Here is a 16,733-nt window from a genome sequence, read left to right on the forward strand (position 1 = left end):
CCTTTACAACAAGCTCAAAGAACTTCTCCCGCTTCGCCCCCACCCCTCCTGCTTTATTAAAGAGCCCAATAAAATACCCTGGGGACAAGACGGGGCAGAGAGGAGCAACTCAAAGGCAACATCAGAGGGTGCTCCCAGCCATTTTAGCCTGCAAAGGAACCAGCACGGAGAGACTCGTCGCTGTCGAACACTTTGGCGGCTCCGAGCATGGCACCTGTGCCAGCCCAGCACCGCTCCGGCGAGCTCCACGGCCGGGGGCTTCGCCTCCTCCACGCACAGACAGACCCCGACCCATGTGGTCTTGCAAGATCTCAGCTAAGCTTCTACTCTGGCACCAAGCACCTGAGTCTTCTTCTCTGGAGATAGTCAAAATCTGCCTGGACACGATCCTGTCTAACATGTTCTAGATGACCCGGCTTGAGCAGGGGGGCTGGACCAGATGATCTCCAGAGGTCCCTGCCCACCTCAACCACTCTGTGATTCTGTGATCCCAAGGGTCAGGTCAGGAATGCAGTGCAACAGTCCGCTCTTGCTGTTCACAGCTATTCTGTATAAAAGAAAGATAAAAAGGCAAGTGCTTTGCCAGTCCTGGAGAGTTCATAATTGTTGGAGAAATGTTGCTTCTTTTGTTGACCGATCACATCAGGGCTTTCATGCCAGCTCCATCCTGGGCAGAGCTTCCTGGACAACACCTCTGTTCCCAGAGCAGCAGCCGGGATATTGCTGTAGGGTATCACTATAGGGTATTGCACAGATGCTGTCTGAACAGAGCAGGCTAGCGAGGCTCCTCCGGGTCTTCCTTAAGGGCCACCACCGCTCAGAAGAAGGGAATCTCCTTGATTTGCACTTGCTTAGGACCTGGCACCATCCAGCTCTGGATGCTCCACCTGAATATCCTTCCCGGCAGGACTTTCCCCTTCCCAAAAATGTTTGCTCCAAGTTTGCCATATGCCAGGGAGACAGGAGCAAATTTGATCCGAATTCTGCTCTTCCCCAAGTGCCTTTGGAGTAATCTGCCCTGTGCAGGAGCGATGCCGTCCATGAACCCTGCAGTGCTGCACGAGGAGAAGGTCAGTGGCCACCCCAGACCCTCCACTCCCCCCTGCAGAGACTCGGGTCCCCTGGAGCACCTCGGTCCCTTCCCCAGGAGCGTGACGGCGGGAGGAAGCTGGAGAGCGGCATCTGCCCATGTTCTCAGAGGCAGCGACCCTGCTCAGGAGGGTCTGCGGCGGCACAGCGCGTTTTGGGGACTCCATGCAGCCCCGCAGCAGGCATCAGGATGGGGACAGAGCAGTGGAAGGGCTTCATGTTGCCGTGGCAACCTGCACACCTCCCAGAAAGCCCCGGCTTGGATTTTGGGTCCGAATGAGGGAGCGCGACAGAGCCGGGAGCAGCCGGGTCGGCTCGGCCGCGTCGTTTCCTCCGAGTCTGCTCCCGTTTCTTGCTCTCCGCACGGACCGGGGCGGCCAGGGCGGTGGGAAGGCGGCCTGGCCGGACACTGCCCTGCTGCATCCCCTCGGATCAGCAGCGGCAGCACCGGGGCAGCTCCAGCCCCGACGCCTGCGTCCGGGCGGTCTGGTCCCGGAGCCGCTCGGAGCAGCCCCTGCCTCTAGGCACCCGCCGCCGGAGCCAAACCGCGGGAAGGGCCCGTGCCGCGGCAGCCGCCGCTCTCCCGGCCCGCCTGGGCCCCCGTAATTAGGCTTTGCTCTCCCAGCCTGGCGCCTCGATTCGTTAGCGCTAACGAAGCGCGCTGCGCTGTGCCGGGCGATGCACAGCCGAACGCTCGCGGCGCTCAATCCATCACGCTGAAGGGCAACGCCAGGTGCTTAAAATGAGCCTCCCACCTCCTAATTTAGGTATGCAAATAAACAGGCTGATTGCTGTCTCCTTTCCCCCCTTCCTCCAGGTGCTCTGTTCCCAGGTGCCTTGCAGCAGCCTGGCAGCGCAGGGAGCCCAAATCCTTGCGCGCGGCCGGAGCCGTCTGCCCGTGCACGTCTCGTGACGCACGTGCTCTGTTAAGGGGAGGAAAAAAAGAAAAAATCAGAGTTCCCAGCAGCTAAAAATAACCACAGGCAGCGGTGCCCGGCGGGGCGGCGGAGCAGGAGGTGCGGCCGCCGGCTCCTCCGGCGGCGCGGCGCAGGGCAGCGGTGGCGGGCAGTGGGAGGTAGATCACCGCCGCCGCGGTGCCGCCGCGGGTCGGGCTCCCCACGCCCCTGGCTGCCCCCGTTGCTCGGGAGCTGCAGAGCCGCCGGGTGTTGGCGCGGGACCCTGCCGGGGCGCCTGGCGCCCGCTGCCGCGCCGGGCTGGGCGCCGCCGCTCCGGAGCGCCCTGAGCCCCGGCCCCGGGGCCCCGCTCTGCCCCTGCCCCATCGCAGCTGCAGCCTCGAAATTGCTGGTTCTCTGCACCACCACCCCCCGGCTTGGCCGGCCGCTACCCGGCACTGCTGCTCCCTGGGCCTCCCAGAGCTTCCCCAAGGCGCCCGGAGACGACCGCGGCCACCGCCGTGCCCTGCGTGCCAGGGGCAGGTCCTCTGCAAAGGGACCCCGGGCGCCCTCCTGCGCCTCTCGCCTCGCTCCGCTGCTGAGCCTGTTGCTTACATAAACTGCTGGCTCCCGAGTGCTGGTAGAGCTGTTTGCTTCCCACCCCAGCGGGCTCCGCAAGCTAATTTTATTTTTCCTCGGCTTAATGGGATGTTTATTCCACAACAGCCTTCGCGCAGCCTCCGGCAGCAGGGACACTGAACCCCCCCCCCCCCGCCCCGAGGCAGAGCTGGGAGCAGCAGGCGAGCTCCCTCCCCACCGGTGCTGCCGGGGAACTCGGTGCTGGCCCCACGTCTAACCACGAGGGCTCGGGTCCTGCTGAGCTCGCTTCTGACCACAGCATCTCCACTCGCTGAGCTCAGCGTGGGGAAGAGCATCTTACTGGCAGTTTGGATGCTGAGGACCCTTCTCCCTTGAGCTGGTAGAGCAGGGACAGCAGGACAAGGGGCTGCCACAGTTCTGCTACGGGTCTGCTGAGCCCCCTCAGTGTCACCTCTGTCTTGATTTGGGGAGTAAATCTGGACTTGAGCTCAGAGCAGACAGAAACAGCCCGTAGGGATATGACCAGTCCGGCCCCACGGCCGCGTTCTTCGGCAGCATGAGGTGGCTCGCTCCGGACGCGAGTCCTGCCGTGTCGTGACAGCACAGCTATCACCAGGCGAGAAGGATCTGGCTTGCAAACTGTTGGGCTTGTTTCATGACAACTGTCAAACAGCCCATCAGGTAGTCGTGATTCCTCCTACTCACTCTGGCTTGGAGCCACCCAAAGGGACGGAGTAGGAGGGCGTTGCTCTGCTCTTGTAGAAGACAGAAATCCCAGGTATGCACAGATCTGTCACCTTCATCAGTGCCCTGGGCACAGGTGGGACACTGGCTGCTGTCCCCACCTTCTGCCCTCATCTCATCTGCTCTTCTGCGTGCAGCTCCTGGGACAGTGAGGTCTGTACCAGGCCCCCTCGGGGCAGCTGCTCTTGCAATAGCAATCGCTACCTCAAGCATCATGGGTCTGGCTGGTGCTGATGAGCCTGTAGCTGCTACTTGGAAAGGCAATCAAGGAAGGGCTGCATGATGGAGAGATGGGACTGGCACCGTGGTGCAGCTCCCAGCACCTTGCAGAAGCTGTAGAGCTGCATGGAGACATGCAGAGCTGGATGGGGAAGGGGTGGCATGGTCAGGTCTGTGTACAGCCTCTATTATGGCTTGGTCTACCTGGCTTAGCAATCTGAGAGCTGCTCTCCCAGCTCTGGCTGCTTTGGAGAACAAGAGCTCCCTTGAAGTTTGCTCCTTGCTGTTTGTGAGCTCTGGGCATGTTTGTCATCTTGGTCTCTCCTCCGCTCTGAATCTTTCTGTGAATGTCAAAAACATGAGCTGAGCCTCGTCTGAGGCTCCCTGAGCTTGACGCTCTGCAGCGAAAGCCCTCATCTCATCACGGACGGGGAGGGCAATGGAACTGCTAACTGGGGAGAGACGGGGCAGGAAGGCGGGAGGAAGGGCGGGCGCCGCGTCCCAGCCGGCAGTCACCATCTCACCCTCCAGCAGCAAGGCTGCAAGCAGCTGGGCGGCTTAGAAGGCAACAGACTGCCTTCAGAAGATGGATGTTGTGTTCGAGCAAGGAAAATAGAAAAGGACATAAATTTCGGTCTCTATGACAAGACAAAATTTTGAAGCAGGACATGCTGAAAGCATAAAAAATAGTAACTAAAAACCCCTATCTCAACAATATCAGAAGGCAGCCAGCCGGTGCTGTGCAAGCTCGTGATCCTGTGGTTGTGAAAAGCTCTAAGGGCATCACATAAAAACAAAATCCATTTCTTTACATCAATGTCCATCACGGAAAACTTAGGGAAATTCACATACCTCACACTGAAGTGTCAGAAGAGATTTTTTGGAAAATACTGATGAACTAACTGTAATAAGAGTAATGGATCATCAGGATCAGGTAGGATTTCCCTAAGGGATATGAAGAAACACCAGTAGGAAACCTCTGACCTACCATTTGGGATGTGCAACCTACGGTTTAGATGAACATTGGTTCCATAAAACAAGCCGATTTTTGTAAAGGAAATTGTAGATGAGTAAATTTTATCTTCTGTACTGAGCAGACGAGCTGCTTGAAGCTCTGACAAAGAATAGAAACAGGAGATCTGGAAAATAATACAACGGAAAAAAGTCCAGGGAGATTTTCAAAGAAGGAACGTCCGGCTTGCAGATCTGTTAGCATCCTTCTCTTGCGGATGTTAGCCAGCTAATATAGTACACTCGAATTCCCGCAAATTCACGGTAACCTCCCTCCTAGCCCTCGTCTCCCCGTCTTTTAATAAGAAACGCACACAAACCTCCCTTTATGCCTTGACAACATAGTTTCCTTAAGAGCTTTTGTTGATTTTTGCAGGCTGGAGGGAGGTTACCATGGAGTTACCTATGGATGGGTGAGCAGAGAATCCATCGTGGTGGGGATGGAGGATGGAGAGTAAGGTGGCAGCGTTTGCAGATGACATGTAATTACTAAAATCTCCAAAAAAAGGAAAAAAAAAAAAAAAAAAAAAAGGAAGAGCGCGAGGAGGGACCCGCAGCGGGGTCTCACGAGCTCACGAGGCCGAGCGAGCGGGTGTCGGGGCGGCGGCGGTGGCCCCCGCCAGCGCAGAAAGGCTTCGCGCGCGGCGAGGCCGGGGGGAGCACGGCGGGGGCCCCGCAGCCGGCGGTTTGGGGGGCAGCCGCCCCCCGCCGCTGCGATGATCGGTCGGCGTCGAGCGGCGCCGGAGGGCTGCGATGAAGGGCGGCGGGAGCCCCCCGGGCCCAGCTCGCCGGGCTGCCCCGGGGGCGGCGCTGCCTGCGTGGGGGGTCACAGCACGGCCCGGGGAGGGGGGGGAGCAGGGTCCAACCCCCTCCCCAGGGGCGGGGGGGACGGGTTTGGGCTCTCCGGGCCCTGCGCGCTCGCCGCGCTGCCCCAGGGTGTCTTGCCCCGAGGGGGGGGGGGGGATCCCGGGGGCGAGGGGCCGCCCCCGCCCGCCCCGTCCGTCCGTCCGTCCGTCCGCCCGCCCCGCCCCGCCGCGGCGGCCGCGCAGAGCGGCGCACAGCGCCCGGCGGCAGCGGGGAGCGCGGGGCCGCCGCCGCCGCGGCCCCCGGCGGCGCCCGGAGGGCGGGGGGCTCCCGGCGCGGCGGAGCGCGGCGGGGCGGGGCGCGGCGGGGCGGAGCGGGGCGCGGAGCCCCGCGCTGCGGCAGCGGGCGGCCGGCGGCGCCATGGCGGGGGCGGCGGCGGCGGCGGGGGGCTGCGGGGGCCCCGGCGGGGCGCTGCCCGCCCGCCGCGCCGCGCCGCCCGCCGCGCCGCCCGCCTGAGCCGCCGCCGGGCGCAGCGCCGCGCAGCGCCGCGCAGCCGGGAGCAGGCGGCGGAGCCCAGGTGAGCCGGGCGCGGGGGGAGCCGCCGCCGCCGCCGTCCTGTTGCGCTGGCGGCGGGATGGGGAGGGTCGGGCCGGCGGCCCCCGCCGCGCTCCCGCAGCTCCTGCGCGCTGCCGCCGGGCCCCTGCGGAGCCCGCGGAGCGCGGACCCTGCGCGCCTCGGGGCGGCCCGCTCGGCTGCGCCCTTGCGCCGTCGCGCTGTCTGTGTCCGTCCGTCCGTCCCCGACCCCCCGGCAGCCCCCTCGGGCAGCGCAGCTGGCAGCGGGGCCCCGCTCGCCGCAGCCGGCTCAGCCCAGCGCCGAGCCCCGCGGCTGCCCCCGGCGGCGCTTGGCTCCCCCCAACCCCCCCCCACCGCCCCCCGGGGGCCCTGTCCGCCCCTCCGGGCCGGGCCGAGCTCGGCGGCCGCCCGCCGGGTCACCTTGGCGGGGCCGCCGGCGGGGCCGCCCTCGCTGGTAGCCCGGTGCCACGGCAGGCTCGAGCCTCAGGGCGCTGCAGCGGCTGGAAGGGAGAGGGAAGCGCTCGGGGCCGGTCTGCTGGTTTGCGCCCCCCCCCCCCTTACACACACACCCTGATTTTCCTGTTTAAGTGCAATTTGGACGGAATGAGTTTTGCCGGGCGCCGCCAGCGGGCGAGAGAGAAGCTGGTTTTCACCAGAGCGGGTTGCGATGGGTTTCCGCGCGCCCGGGAGCCTCGCTGGGTGCAAAAGCGCCTGGAGCATGGGAGCGGTGGTGGCCCGGGGCCCAGCGCCGCTGCGCCTGTGTCTTGTCCCGGGCGGAAGCAGGTGCCTATAAACGGGGAAGGGGAATATCCGCTGTTGGCGGGAGCGGTTCGGCTGCGGTGTCCCTTGGGCTCTCCTTTCCATGAGCTTGCCCGTCTCCCCGCGCCCCGGGTGCCGCTGGCGTCCGCGCCGCCTTGCAGCGAGGAGTCGCGCGGCTCGTCCGGCAGCAAGCTGCAAAACGCCTGCGTGTTTGCTAACGCGCTGCCGGCCAGAACGCGCCGCGCCGGCCGCAGCCTGGCAGCTCCGGCGTACCCCCCGGGCAGCGTCCCGGCCGCTCGCCGGCGCGTGACGGCCGGCGGGAGCAGGGGAGGGAAGGAAGGGAGCTGCAGCCGTGCCCCGGGGATCCGCCTCGCCGAGCCCGAGTTTTTTTTTCCCCGGTGCTGACACGCTGCCTGCAGCGCTGCTGGCCGCGGAGAGCCCGTGGAGAGGCAGGGCTTGTGCTAGCGCGTGTGAGCGGCTCCGCGCTGCAGCCGCCCTGGGCCCGGGGACGAGCCTCGGGGGGCTGCTCGCGAACCGGCACGGCACACAGCGAGCCAGCCAGCCAGGCCGAGCCTCCCTTCCCGGGTCCGTCCCCATCTCGGCCGAAGCCGCCGCGGGCGCCGGCGGCCGCCTCCGCTTGCCCCGAGACTGGGGACGTTGGGGCGCTTTTCCCTCCGCCCTCGTCGGTGCGGGCAGCGCTGGTCCGGCTCCAGGAGCTCGGCTGCTCTCCGTGGCCTGGGAGCTGGATGTGCTGACTGCGCGCTTGATTGGCATGGCAACGAGCCCTGACCGCGCCGTCGCGGCTGCCGCGCGGCTCCGGCGCTCGGCCCCCGGGTACGCGGCCTCCTGCGGGGGCGGCCGCCGCGGGGCTCGCTCGCCCGGCGGTTACGGGGTGCTGCTGATTGAGACGCTCCGATGCTGCGTGCGCAGGATCGCTCGCAGACCTGGCCCCCAGGTCGGAGCCGCTCTGCTTCTTCCCGGGGCTCGAGCGCCGCCAGCCCTAAGCTCTCCTTGGGGCGCAGCCGAGAGCAGAGCTGGCGTTTGCAGCTTGCCCAGCTCAGAGCATCCCTTTGGGAGCAGGCTGCATCTCAGAGGACCCTCCCTGTGGAAGCTCCCAGCACCCAGTGGTGCTTCCAGCACCTCCATCCCCTAGGAATGGGCCACCAGGGCTCAGACTTTGTCGCTGTCTCGTAAGCTGAAGGGCAGTTTGCTAGAACTAAGGCCAGGGAAGGGGAAAGGTGCCACCTCCAAAATCTGCATGGATTGAGGGCCGTCAGCCTCAAACTTCCCAAGATGAGGTTTTGTACATGCAGCGAACAATGGTGTGCTTGCGGTGAGCTGGTTCTAGCTTTCAGCTGAAGCTTAAGTGCAGAAGGTCCAGACTAGCATGGGGGAAGTGCCGTGGCTGAATGCAATCTCGTGATGAGGCACCGTTCTTACCTGCCTTTCTCACGTTTTGCCCTGTCTCCTGCAGTCCTGCCAGCGGAGCTGCACCCTGGGGTGGAGGGGGCCGGGGGGCAGACTCATGGGTCTGCAGAGATGGGGTTTTGCCTCAGATGACGGCCCCACAGTGTCTGGAGGATGCTCGAGGGATGTCTTTTCGCTTCCTGAAACGACTGGAGTCGTTGCGGGGCCATGCTGCGTGCTGCCAGTGCCCTGCCCGCAGCTGGGACTTGCTCCTTCCCTGCAGGTGCTCCAGCTGGGGACATGAGCATGGATCCACCTCAGCCAGGGAGAAGCGCTTGGGAAATGTGGAGGGATATGCAGCGCTATCCATCCTCGAGTCTTCCAGTACAGGGAAGTGGTGGTGTAGGCACAGAGGACTGGAAGATACCCACTGGGTTAGTGCAGGGCACATCTGTTTCTCTAGCCTTACGTAAAACTGATGGTGTCTTCCTTCTCCCATGATTCCTTCTGAGATTCTGCTCTGGATCTTTGCTGCCTGGAGGGCTGGAAATCTCCTATCTGGCCAGATGTGATTTCCAGATGGTCCGGCACTGGCTGGTTTCTGTGGTGGTAGCATCCTTTGGGTTGAGCGGTGCTTTCACTGGAGCCCTTCTCCCTGGAGTCCTTGCAAGGCACAGCTGTCCTCCTTCTGCGGCCCTCGCTGGCGAGGCAGGGCAAGCTCCCCTCATCTCCTGTGCTCGCTGAGACTGATGGCGGGGAGCCCCTTCCCTGCCTGTTCTGGTGGGCGCCCTCCTTTCCCCAGCACGGACGGCTGGAGATGCATTGGGGGAGGCCCTGCTCTACAGCCGAGATGTCTCCTGCAGGCTGGGGCTGAGACGTGGTGGACAGGCACCACCTTAGAAGGCTTGGCAGCCAACAAGCACCTCTGGCCAGCTCTAAATCACCATGAAAATATCTGGGATGGGAATGGGATGGTACAGGAACCTCCAATCGAGCGTTGCCGCAGCTGGTCTGAGGGAATGCGACACCCGCCTTTAATGCGTACGCAGCACAGTGGCTGCTCCCACACGTTCACAGATGTGTACGTGCCTCATCTTCTCCAAGGACACGTGGATCCTCAAACCCAGCACGTCTCTGCTGGTGTTGGTGGATCCCGCCTCACTGACATCCGAGCAGCCCGATCTGCAGAGCTCTCCCGGCCTCTCCCCACGTCCCGCCTCCCTGCGGCAGGGACAGAGGGTGGTGTTGGACTCGGGTCTGTGTGGGACTTTTCTAGTTGTGACTTTGCTCTCCCTGCTGAAGGGTCTCAGGGCTCTGGTCTCGGGTGGCGGAGGCATTTGGCAATGGTGCTGTGTCCCCCTCGGGAGATGGATCCTTCTCCCTCCGCTGCCCCATCGCGTTGTGACCAGCTGCGGCACCAGAAGTCCCATCCCGTCCCCGTGGCTCGTCCGAGCACGGCCTGGGCGCGCAGGACGGGCACCCGGGGCCGGCAGGAGCGCCCCTGAGCTCCTTGGCGTTCGCTCGCTTTCTCTCTCTCTTTGGAATTAATCAGCAGCTGGCCTCAGGAGCCAGTCGATAGCGAGATTTATCTCCTAAATAGCGTTATTGATTGCCTGGGAAGCCTGGTTTTGTGCTGACGGATACGTGCACGTGCAGACGAGCTCTGTGCCAGGACCCGGCGGTGAGACGGGGAGGGGGGACCCGACCTGCGAAAGGGGCTTTGCTCCGCGCCGCTGCCGGGGCTGGCGAGCCGAAGCGCGCGGGCCGGGCGGCGGGAGCGGGCCGGCCTCCGAGCCGGCCGGGCTGCCCGAGGCTTCGCTCTGCCCCGGCAGCCAAAGCTGGGGAAAGCCTGAGCGGCGCTGGCACGGGCAGCCGGAACGGCACGGCTCGTCCGGCGGGTTGCGGCGCCGAGCCCGGCGCCGGGGGCTTGGAAACCTGCTTGACCCAAGCCAGAGGCTTCCTGCAATGGTTGTCGTGACTCAGACGGGAGCTTCGGGGAGCTGCCACGCATGTGTGTGACCGTGTGTGTGTGACCGTGTGTGTGTGCGTATATACACGTATACACTGTATGTGCAGCACCTGTGCTTTGGCGTCTGGATGTTGTTTGGACCCGTAAGCATTTTTGCAGACAAGCAAGTGCCTGATCTGCCTGATCTTTGCAAGCCAATCGGCGCGGTGATCTTGGGGAGGAACAGTTGGGGTTTTGTGAAGCTGGCATAATTTACAGCTAAAATAGCACACCAGAAATATGTCCAATCCAATCTCCTTTGTAATCTTGTTTTCATTTAAGCCTGCAGGGTTGCAGGGGGGAGGGAGAGCGAAAGGGAGTTTATCACCCACGTCGGCGAGGTTCACGCCGAGACTCGCCGAGGTTGGAGCTGCTGCGGAGCTGCCCGGCTCCCGGGGCCTTTGGGACCGCCGGCGCCGGGGAGCAGGTCCAGCGCCGGCTCCCGCAGCCGGGCAGCGTTGGCGACCGTCGCGCTTGCCTCGTCCTGGCCGGCTCGCCGAGGGCAGGGACGCGGCGACCGCGCCGCCGCCTTTGCGGGCTGCGTTTCTCTCCAGGTTTCAAGCCACACGTCGTCCCAGATCTCCTGCCAATAGCAGGGAGCTAACTGATAATGCAGCTGCTATTAATAAAGCAAGTGTTGTTACATATTCATATCAGTCAAATTTCTAATTCCACAATATTAAAAAAAGAGAGAGAAAGAAAGGAGCCGGTGTTTCACAGGGCTGATGGAGGGAGAGGCTTGGCAGGATGGTGCTGAAGGCGCGTTCCACCCGCGCTGGCAGAGCCTGCTCTGCTTGCGTTTCTCCAGCTTGGGGTTGCAAACTGGGAGTTGCAGCTTTGGGCACCAGATGCAGGATCCCCCGGACAGCGCTGGGAAGCAGAAGCGGTGCTAAACCTTTGGGTTCGGGTGGCCGGATCGATGCTGCTGTCTCAGTGCTCGTTTCCGTTTTGCATAGCAGGTTGTGCATACCGCATAAATTAAAAAGCAAAGTATAGAAGAATTTGGAGGTATAACTCCAGGATATAAATACATTTGCATGGCCATTAAAAGAGGAAAGTATACCAAAGAAGCCTGGCCAATGGATAAATATACCTAGGCTGCCATTCCTGCAATAAAATATGCTTTTTGTCATTGTTACAGTATTAAAAAAAAAAAAAACCCCACTCGCTCCAAATTTGTAGCGGCGCTTTATGGTAAGCTGTAAATTGGAAGAGTTACCTTGTTATTCACAGAGTATTATGGGGATGTCAGGAACTGACTGTGCCATTAAGGCCGGAACGAGACTCGCACGTAAAGCAAAACCCGCTCTCTGGCTTCCTCGTAGCGGCCCTGAATTTCCAGGTTTGGCCGAGTGGATGGAGGACGCGGAAACGGGCTGCGCCGCCTCTTCCTCTCCCGCCGCGCGGGGCCGCGGGAGCCTCGGTCGGCGCGCCGCCAGGGACCCGCGGCGCGTCTCTCCCCGTGCCTCGGTTTCCCCTTCTTGCAACAAGCTCCCGGCGACCGAAGCGCTCCTGCTGGCGACGGCAGATTTGACGCCACGCGCCAGCGGTGGCTTTGAAGGGCTTCGCGTCGGACCCCGCGTGCCCCCCGCGGGTGCGGGTCGGAGGGGCTGCTGGAAACGCCTCCCCGCTCTGCTGGCTGTGAGCTCTAGCTGGCAGATGACCCTTCCTCCACGTTAGGCTTAGGAAACTTGGAAGAAAAGAGGTTCAACGCTTGGTTGGCTTTTTTGGGGGTTCCCCCCGCCTTTCATTTCGATTGCATTTTGCGCCTAGAGCAGCGGGTCCTTCTCCTGCTGGGCGCTGCGCCGTCCCCTCCGAGCAGTTCCTGCGTGGGATGCTCTGGTCCCGGCTCCAGCGCCGGGGCTCTCGGAGGAGGAGGACGCTGGCGCTTGCTTTGCCTGCGCTCTTCGGAGGAGGGTGTCTTTATGGCAAGGTCTTCTCGTGCTAGCTGCCTTCAGGACAGAGCCCGGTTAGACAGCCCGTGACCAGGCTGGTGCTGAGCACCGGACGGCGGACGCGGTGTTTGCCTGCCCTCCGGCAGTCTTGCAGATGAGGCGTCGGCAGGGAAGCTGGCCAACGCCGGATGCCGAGTGTGGATTTTACAACAGCAATAAAGCGACGCTGGACCGTGTGATGGGGAGACGCTCCGCTGGCAGCCGGCGGGCCGCAGCGGCCTGGGATGGCGCGGGAAGAGGTCTCGGTCTCGTAGGCCTGTCTGAGGTGGCAGCATCTAATCACGCACTCCTTCACCGGGCACTCGTTTAGGGGATCTCGTGGAAACTACCTGAGATGTGCACATGCTAAAGCCCCGGCTTCTTCGGGCTCTGCTGCTAAAAACGGCAGCGTTCATTAGCTGAAACAGCTCAAACTGCTTCCCCAGGAATCACTGCCTGATCTGCAAAGCAAAGGCTTTGTATAGCATCCGTGGGCTTGGTGGCTCTTCTCAGTCCACGTGTGGTTTGGTTGCACAGCCCCGTTCGTGAAGGAGCTCACCCAGACATGTCTCTGACCTCCCGGTCCTGTACAACACGTAGGACATTCCCCTAGCCAAGGAGATCGGGAAGCGTCTTCCCCACCTAGATCTCGTAGGTGTTATTCGGAAGCTGCCCTTAGACCCCGAGCCTCTGCCGCTGCTGGTGGTCTGTGCTACACCCTGAGCCAGCGCGGTGCCTTCTGGAGCCCGAGGAGCGCGGCTAAGCCCGCAGGCTGCGTCCCAGCTCCCCGGGCGCGCTCGCCGCGGAGGCTCGCTGGCGCGGACTGCGGCGCCGTCTCCTCGCCCCTGGAAACCCGGAGTCCTGGCGGGTGGGAAGAGCTGCGTTTTCACGGTCTAGCGCGGCTGCTGAGCTAGCTGCCGTTGCTACCAGTATGTCTGCATCAGCTCCAGCCGCCTTCTCCTGCAGAGCGGCTGGAACGGCAGGTAAAGTCAGTGTTAGCGCTTCCTAATTAATAGGAAGGAATATATAAGAATTTGTGTGAATTTAGTGAGGAGCAGGTGGGTCTGGAGACCAGCCGCTCTTAGCTGAGGCCTGGCACACACCGCCCTCCCAGCACGCCTCTGCTAGGCCAACAGCTTCTCTGAGCAAGAAGAGTTTCGGGATAACTGTGGTTGATCTTCTCCTGGGGTGCCTGTTGGGTTGATGGGATGGCCTTCCATCCATCTTGATGACCTTCTCGCTGTTAGTGCCCTGCTGTATAGGGCTGGTAGGAAAACCATTCCCTGCCCACAGCTTCGGTCATCCCGATCAATCCTAGGGTTGGGTTTGTACCCACAACCTGTTTAGATATTGGGTACGCGAGGGTGGATTCCCACCAAGGTTGATTGCGCCGTCTGTTTCTCTAGCTGGCAGGAGTGCTTCGTTCTGCATGCACTGAGCATTTCATGTTCTCCCCACATCTGCTGGGGGTTCCTCCAGTGTCCCTCCAGGCTGAGTCCTTTCTACACGTGACCCCTCCGATCGGTTCCTTTCCTGGAAGCGTTCGCCCACTGCTGCGGCCCTGAGGCTTGAGCCCACCTCTGCTTGGAGGGCAGGTGGCACCAGGAGAAGGTGCCGGCTTGTCCCAAGGCGGGAAGATTGCCACCTCCCTTCCCACTCCTTCCCAGCTGCCGCCGCCTGACAGTTTTCCAGGACGGACGCACGAGTCCGTCCTAGCGCTGTTAGCAGAATTCATTACTGCCGTCGCCCCGTGACAGCGAGCTGTTTGGCAGCCAGGAGGCATTAAGGACCAACTGGCACGTCTGCTGAGAGCGTTTGGGTTTTTTTGTTGTTGTTGTTCTGACTACCTTTTTTATAGGCTAACAGAAGGCTTTTAATCTGGACAGTGAAGTGAAAGGAAAGGGAGAAGCTTTGCACAGATCTTCTCCTGCCCCCAGACAGAGCTCTCCCTCTGCGGAGGCGCTGGGCCGGAGCACAGGAAGCAGGGGCAGATGCCTCCTCGGCTCCACATCTCCCCTGGGAGGTCATCCTGGTGTTGTGGGCCAAGCTAGGAGCATTGGGGAGAGGCTCAGCACTCGGGACGCGCGTGGTCGCCCGCGGCGCTCGTGCAAGCGGCCGCGAGTAGCCCGCAGGAAAGGGCTGCGTTGGGTTTGCAGGCTGCCGCCCCGCGCAGAGGACCCGGGCGGGACGAGCGGCCCCGTCCCAGGGCCGTCTCACCGGCTGCCCCCCGCCGCGCGGCCCAGCCATGTGATGCCGGAGGAGCGCGGCGATGATATGGAATGTGGGCGGCCGCCTTTGGACGCGCTCCGACAGGTGACCATCCAGCGCCACCCCCTCTACGGATTCGGCTTCGTGGCCGGCAGCGAGAAGCCCGTGGTGGTGCGCTCGGTGACGGCAGGTACGGCGGGTGGGCGGGCGGGCGGCGCGCGGCAGCCTTCCCGCCGCCCGGGGAGCCCAACCCGGGCTCGCCGGCCCGGCTCTCACGGCTGCATCCCGGCAGGCGGCCCCTCCGAGGAGAAGCTCCTGGCCGGAGACCAGATCTTGGCCATCGATGACGAGGACGTGAGCGAAGCCCCCCGTGAGCGGTTCATCGAGCTTGTCAGGTGAGGACACCCCGCTGCCGCGGCCGGGAGCCGAGCGTGGGCCCGCGTCCCCGGGGGGACCTCCTGAGCCACCAGGCTGAGCTAGACCTGGAGAACATCAAGCCTGGGCTTGGGCAGACTGTAGTGATGAGCGAAACCTGGCCGTGCTGGCAGCGCTGGTGCCCAGCACCTCCAGGCTGTAGCCTCTGGCTCCCGAGCGGCCGGGCGCTGGCTGGGAAGGACCTCGGGATGTGAGAGGTGGCCAGAGTGTCCTGGTCAGCAAGACCACCGTGGGGCTGTGGACAAACCTGGCTCAACTCGCCCATGGGCATAGCAGAGCCAGGGCAGAGATTGGTGGAGGAAGCACATGGGCACCCACAGCACAAGGACCATCTCAAGGAGACCACAAAGGTCTTGGCCACCATCTGGCCAGGTGGGGGAAGAGTTCACCCGCGGAGCTCTCGGTGGCTGCGTGCATGCATTGAGCAAACACTTTCTTCCCTTCTCCTTTCCGTCGTAGGAGCGCCAAGGATTTCGTGGTCCTCACCGTCCTGCACGCCCACCAGGTGAGAGCCAGCACCCCGCCAGCGTGGGTCCCCGAGCCGAGGGATCGGCTAATCCAGAGCTCGGGCAGGAGCCGCGGAGAGCGCGCCGTGCCTGGGGACGCCCCGCCGGGGAGCTGGGGGCCGGGCAGAGCCCTTCCTGAGCCCCGCGCCGGCGATTCACCTGGTGCTCTCTTTCCAGTCCCCCAAATCTGCTTTCATCAGCGCAGCCAAGAAGGCGAAGCTGAGGTCCAACCCGGCGAAGGTCCGATTTTCCGAGCAGGTCACGGTCGGCGAGACGGACCCAGTAAGTCCTGCCCCACTATTCCCCTGCAGCCCCTTTGCTGGGCTTTCCCGCCTGGTCCTCCCTCCCCGGCCGGAGCTTCCCGGCTGGGCAGCGCCAGCGCTCGCCCTTGGGAAGGGTTGCGCAGTTTCAAACCCGGTGCCAAAGGCTTCGGGCTGGGTCTGCCGCGGCGTTTCCGCGGGAAGCTGCTATCCTGCAGCAGCGTTCCAGCCCGGTGGCGTTATCTCTTAATTGCAGAAAGCTTTTATTAAGCAGCAACCAGTACAAAAAAAAAAAAAAAAAAGAGAGAGAGAGAGAAAGCTTTAATGTGCTTCTAGCAAATTCTATTTTTAAGCAAAATCAATTAAGTAATTATCTGATTCAAACGTTGCTCGCTACAAAAAAATCAGCCTTCGCTCAGCTCCCCGCGCAGGGGTGGGAGCGGGTTAGCGCAGGGCTTGTGCGAGCCGGGGCCAGGCTGAGCTGGGCTTGTGGGTCCGGAAAGGGGGACTGGCCGCCGGCGCCGGTGCGTCCCGGGGCCGGGAGCCAGGGCGGGATGTCGGGAGGAGGCGGATGGGGTCGGATGCCCGATTGCCCCTGCGGTTAACGGGAGCCGGGGAGGCGATTCCCCCCCCCCCCCCCCCCCCCCGCCCCGGCAGCTCCGCGTTGCTCCAGCTCTGTGCTTCTCAATCGCTCCGCGGAGACGCCGGCTTTTCGAGGGAAACGCGCTGCTCAACGCGTGATCCTGGGGACGCGAAGGATGCCGTAACCTCTCCATCACTGACATCTGCTCTGCTCCCTCCTTCTCTCCCTTCCCCTCCTCTTGCCGGCCCTGCCTGCCAGGACATGTTGAAGAAGGAAGCTCTCCTGCTCATTCCCAACGTGCTGAAGGTTTTCCTGGAGAACGGGCAGATCAAGTCCTTCACGTTCGATGGCCGAACCACGGTGAAGGTGGGCCCCGCCGCGGCGCTTCCCTGTCTCGCGGCCGCCCGAGCCGTTTTCCCTTGTCTCCCGCTTGCTCGCTGCAAGCCGCCGCCGCGCGAGAAGCAGCCCCTCCGCCTCCCCGCGCGACGCGTTCTGCCGCTGGAAGGGGGGGTCTGACACCCGCCGCGAGGGTCGCCTGAATCCCCCTACGGCCTCCGCAGGACGTGATGGTGACGCTGCAGGACCGTCTCTCGCTGAGACACATCGAGCACTTCGCCCTGGTCCTGGAGTATTCCAGCCCGGAGCAGAGCCACCGGTTCCTGCTTCTCCAGGACAAGCAGCCTCTGGCCCACGTAAGGCT

The 16,733-nt window shown here is 62.9% G+C and overlaps 1 protein-coding gene across 1 annotated transcript in view; it reads left to right on the plus strand.

Moving 5' to 3' along the window:
* Nucleotides 1–5,906: 5,906 nt before the first annotated feature.
* FRMPD3 (FERM and PDZ domain containing 3) overlaps nucleotides 5,907–16,733 on the plus strand; it is a 29,123-nt gene continuing 18,296 nt past the window's right edge. Inside the window, exons 1-7 of the mRNA XM_062584574.1 lie at nucleotides 5,907–5,937; nucleotides 14,198–14,439; nucleotides 14,542–14,644; nucleotides 15,144–15,189; nucleotides 15,368–15,472; nucleotides 16,292–16,399; nucleotides 16,594–16,725. Of these exons, the coding sequence (XP_062440558.1) occupies nucleotides 14,292–14,439; nucleotides 14,542–14,644; nucleotides 15,144–15,189; nucleotides 15,368–15,472; nucleotides 16,292–16,399; nucleotides 16,594–16,725 (642 nt within the window). The 5' untranslated portion in view covers nucleotides 5,907–5,937; nucleotides 14,198–14,291. The remainder of the gene's footprint in view (nucleotides 5,938–14,197; nucleotides 14,440–14,541; nucleotides 14,645–15,143; nucleotides 15,190–15,367; nucleotides 15,473–16,291; nucleotides 16,400–16,593; nucleotides 16,726–16,733) is intronic.

Source organism: Rhea pennata, chromosome 11 (assembly GCF_028389875.1).
Source record: "Rhea pennata isolate bPtePen1 chromosome 11, bPtePen1.pri, whole genome shotgun sequence".
NCBI classification, from domain to species: Eukaryota; Metazoa; Chordata; class Aves; order Rheiformes; family Rheidae; genus Rhea; species Rhea pennata.